The sequence below is a fragment of the Arachis duranensis genome, chromosome 6, assembly GCF_000817695.3.
Source record: "Arachis duranensis cultivar V14167 chromosome 6, aradu.V14167.gnm2.J7QH, whole genome shotgun sequence".
NCBI classification, from domain to species: Eukaryota; Viridiplantae; Streptophyta; class Magnoliopsida; order Fabales; family Fabaceae; genus Arachis; species Arachis duranensis.
The window spans coordinates 93,080,699-93,085,429 of record NC_029777.3 but is presented as its reverse complement, the minus strand read 5'-3'; the positions used below and the strand labels follow the sequence as shown (position 1 = coordinate 93,085,429).

Genomic DNA, 4,731 nt, shown 5'->3' with positions numbered 1-4,731 from the left:
CTCCCCCCCCCCCCCTCTTCCTCTCTTTCTTTTGTATTCATCCCCTTAATGGCCAAGTTCATCTCGAAACTCATTCATCAAAATTACAACCCTATTTTCACCTTCCAACCAAATGATCCAAGATACCTTTCACTCCAATGATTATTCCTGTCGTTTGTCTATTAGTTTTTCACCCATACTCTTCAAAATTAAGTTGCAAAACACCAATGACCTGACAATATACTGTCAAGAGGGTACTCTTTAAACACCATTTCTCACCACAGTACATACTATCCTGCCAGAATGGCTAAACAATCACCAGCTTATCATTAGCCCTCAACCGAACACATGCATGTAACCATCAATTGGTATGGGTCAATTCACTTCATGCTAGTGAAAAATTCATTAACAGATACAATAACCAATATTGAATTGAACACTGCCCAACAACAAACAATAATGTCCATAAGATCATCATCTTCAGCTTCCATACCATAGCATAATGAGATTTGATTATTCTTGAGAGGGAAACAATTTAACATTTTTCTCCAAAACTTTTGATTACTTTAGACACTAACAATTCGAACACAAATCCAATGTTCTAATAACCAAGTACAATTTCAATAGTCCATGACTAATCCAGTTCGAGCAATGCTGAAATGTTCTCTTTCTTCATTCAAAAAGTTCAAAACCCATCACATAACGAAAACAAAATATGAATCATTTGGACAAACCAAGTGTTAGACCACTATAATCTGTAGAAGCAAAGTTCTCTAAAATTCTAATATTTCTTTTTCGTCATTCACATAATTCACAACAACAAATCAATGTTTTGCTTCGATAATCAACACTCACATCACATCATATTACATGTGTTAAGAAAAGAAGGGATATGAATATGTACCTTACAAACAACGACAGCCGTTGACCGAGCCCGATCCAACGGCGAAGAATAAACCGCGTTGAACCTTACGCCCTGAGATTTCAAGAACACGGCCAACGCCCTCGCCTGCCTCTCGCCATTCGGAGTCAGGCCCGCACCGGGGACCCGACCCGAAATTAAATCGGGCCTGAGGCTCAGCTCGCACTCCCCGTGGCTGATAACAAACACCTCCGTCGTCACCGTCTCAGCGTGCTCGTCGTCCGCATCGTTGGACGGAGGCGGAAGCATAGGCAGCGGCGGCGGAGGGGCGAGAACGTTGTAAGGGTCCCAGACCTTGATGGAAGGGCCGAGGCGCGGGGTTCCAAGGGAGGAGAGTTGCGGGGAGAGAGGGGAGGCTGACGCGTGGCACGGCAGGATCTCGGGTTCTTGTTCTAGAAGCTTCTTTGCCACGTGGCGGTTGTTGAGTAGCTGAGGGGGTCTTATGAGACCCCTCCTAGCTGCCACGTTGTCTTCTTCGTCCTCTTCTTCATCCTCCTCTTCTTCTTCTTCTTCTTCGTATGCGTTTCCGGCAACTTGGTCCGATTGGTTCGCGCCCATTGTGGTTTTCTTTTTTCTTGTTTTGTTCTGTTCAGTTGGATTAGTGCATTGTTGTTGGGACTTGGGAGTATGAGATCTGGGGGGTAAGATCGGAATTCGGAAATGAAGTGTTAAGTGTGTGTTTTTTTAGGAAGTGAAGCAGATCTCAGATGGAGAGTTACTAGGCTTTTGATTATGTTTGGGATTTTATGGATGGATGATGATATGATACTATACGTAGCTATATTATGCCTTCAAAGTTGAAACTGTGAATGAAGATGAAGCTCAACTGCTGTCAACACTATGCTACTCGCCATTTCGGCATTTCGGGAAATTAATTTAAGCAACTCCGAATCATAATGTTCCCTAAATTTCACCCTTAACTAATTTAGGTTTTAAAATTTTTAATTAATTAATTAAATAATCAACTATATTAGATGTATATCAAAATTAATTATTAACGTATAATATATATTAAAATATAAAATATATATTAAAAATTATTAAACTAAATATATATCTATATATTTATATATAATTACATAGTGATTATTTTAGTGATTAATTTTAGTATATATATATATCATTTTTTATGATTTAGCTAACAGGTGGATTTAAACAAGTGCAGGAGATTCGACATAGTTTTGTACATGCGATAGTTCTTAATCAGTATCAAACTCTTAAATAAAACTATAATCCTTGACGAATTAATTTTCGAACGATCATACTACCAAAAATTAAAAAAATTATATAGCAAAAGATGCAAAATTTAAATTTCAATAATTTTGTTCGTCGATTCATTAAGTCGTTGGTTGGATGAAATGGTTTATGGTGAATAGCGGGACCTGAATACACTCATTGCGTAGAGGGATGACGTTCACGAATGTCGATAAGTCGGCAAATAGAGCAACCTGAAAGAACATTCCGATGTCAAAGTAAGTGTCCGTACGACAAGGCGGCTAATTAGGGTAAGAATGTGACGTACTTTGGGGGAGGGGCAGGTCCCTCCCCTTTTATTCACTATATCCGGGTGGGCCCCTTCGTTTGATTCTATTCACCTGAAAGCTTCTCCTAGTTGTTCAGGACTTTTTCAAGGGATTGCGTGACGCGTGGGTCACTTTGGCTTATGCAGGTTGGGGGCTCGCCGGGTCCGCAATCCGTCAAATGGACCTCTGTCCCTTATTAGGTTGGACCAGAACAGTGCCCCTAATGCGGTGATATGTGAGCATCTTTTCTATCTTTTCCTAGTGAATTTGCAATCAAATTTACTAAATTTAATCAAGATTTAAGTATTTTGGAGCCACTATGAATTTTATTTTGAGTTGTGTGCAATTTGATTAATTTCAGGAAGCATTCGGACAGATTTGATTGAGTTCGTGTAGAAGAAAAGGAAGAAAGTAGATGATGCTGTCAACCCTGACCTCTTTGCACTCCAATGAACATAACTTGAGCCATAGAGGTCTAATTGATACAGTTCTAACGGCATTAGAAAGCTAACTTCCAGATCTTTCCAACGATATATAATAGTTTATACTTTTCTTCTGGAATCACTCCCTTGGTGGCGCCAAACTTGGGATTCTCCAAGTTTGGCACCATGAACGTCAAACTCCAATTTCATGCTGTCTTGGTGGCGCCAAATTTGGGATTCTCCAAGTTTGGCGCCAAGATGAAAAAAAGTGAGTATTGCATGAGGTTGAAGTGGCGCCAAACCTGGCCTAGCCCAAGTTTAGTGCCAACCTTAGTGAACTTGGTGGTCCCCACCCCCAATGCACGAGCCAGCACGAGATAGTCTTATTAATTTTGATTAAAACTTTATTTTATTTACAAAGAGGAAAAGATATTATTTAGTTTTAGAAAATATATTTTACATTTATTAGGTTAGATATAAAAGAGAAAATATTCAGCCATTCTGGTTCACTTCTCTTTGACGCACCTCATTCCACTTTACAATTTTTCTGAATTTTAGTTTTCTCTCTAAGCCATGAGCGACTAAACCTTTACTATTAATGTTATGAACTCTGTTTATTGTATGGATTGATACTATTACTCTTCTATTTTAATTAATATTTTGATTTAAATTTCAAGAATTTGTTTTTGTTCTTCATCTTAAGGATTTGGGTAGATCGGAAATAATTATCTGGACTTAACGGGATACCTGACATATAATCCTCTTATATTTGGGTAATTAGGGTTTCTGTGGTATATAAACTAGAATTGGACTTAAATCTCTAATTAAAATTAAGTGACCAAGGAATTGGTGTTTAACTAGGTTAGAGGAGACTAAATTATTAAGGAATTAGGGTATAGTCATATATAGTTTGCCATGAATTAAATCTTGCATGATTAAAATAGTTGATAAGAAAAATTAATCCGGAAGATAAACAACTCCGAAACCTTAACTGTTTTCTCATATATATTTCACAACTCGTTTACTGCTTACTTTCAAATTCTCTGAAGTTACTGTTTAATGCTAGTGAACTCTCAAACATTATTTTCTGTTGGTTTGACTAAGTAAATCATTCAATCATTGTTGCTTGATCCATCAATCCTCGTGGGATTAACCCTCACTCCCTGAGGTATTACTTGGTACAGCCCGGTGCACTTGCCGATTAGTTTGTGGACTTTAAATTCTACACCAAATTTTTGATGCCGTTGTCAGGAATTGTTTGTAATTGACAACTACCAGTTGTTTGATTACCTAAATCAGATAATTTTTCTTTTTTTAATTAATTTTCTTTTATTAATAAATTGTATTTTCATTTCCTTTTCCTTTTTTTTCTTCAGTTTCGTTCCCCTCCCCAGTTTTCCTTTTTTTTTACTTTATTTTTTAGTTTCAATTTTAATTTTTCTAAAAAAAAACTTTCGTTCCTTTTTTATTTTTATTTTAATTTTTTTTATTTTCTCAATTATTTAGTTTATTCTCTTTATTTATTTTTCTTTTAGTTTTGTTTTCTCTTATATTTTATTTAATTTTTGTTTTTTTATTTTTATTTTTTATTATTTTATTTCTTTCACAGAGGTTACTTCACTGGGAATTCTTTGCACTCTGATGTAGAGATTCTCAATTTCTTTTGTTTTCTGTTTGTTTTTTAGCAGAAATAAGAATAAGGAGCCCCTTCTAGATTTTGATCCTAAACCTGAGAGGACCTTGAGACAGCATCTACAACAAGCTAGACTCTATAAAACTAGTGAAAATCTCAGTGAAACTTTTGAAAAGGAAACTGCAGAGTCTACTGTAGATCCCAATCATGTTGTTAATGCTAATGGGGTCAATCGGAATAGGAATGAACAAC

At 36.5% G+C, this 4,731-nt stretch overlaps 1 protein-coding gene across 1 annotated transcript in view; it reads right to left on the bottom strand.

The window, feature by feature from the left end:
• The window catches only part of LOC107494640 (uncharacterized), a 3,641-nt gene extending 1,858 nt beyond the window's left edge, over positions 1-1,783 (bottom strand). The window contains exon 1 of the mRNA XM_016115679.3: positions 884-1,783. Within this exon, the coding sequence (XP_015971165.1) occupies positions 884-1,459 (576 nt within the window). The 5' untranslated portion in view covers positions 1,460-1,783. The remainder of the gene's footprint in view (positions 1-883) is intronic.
• Positions 1,784-4,731: the final 2,948 nt, after the last annotated feature.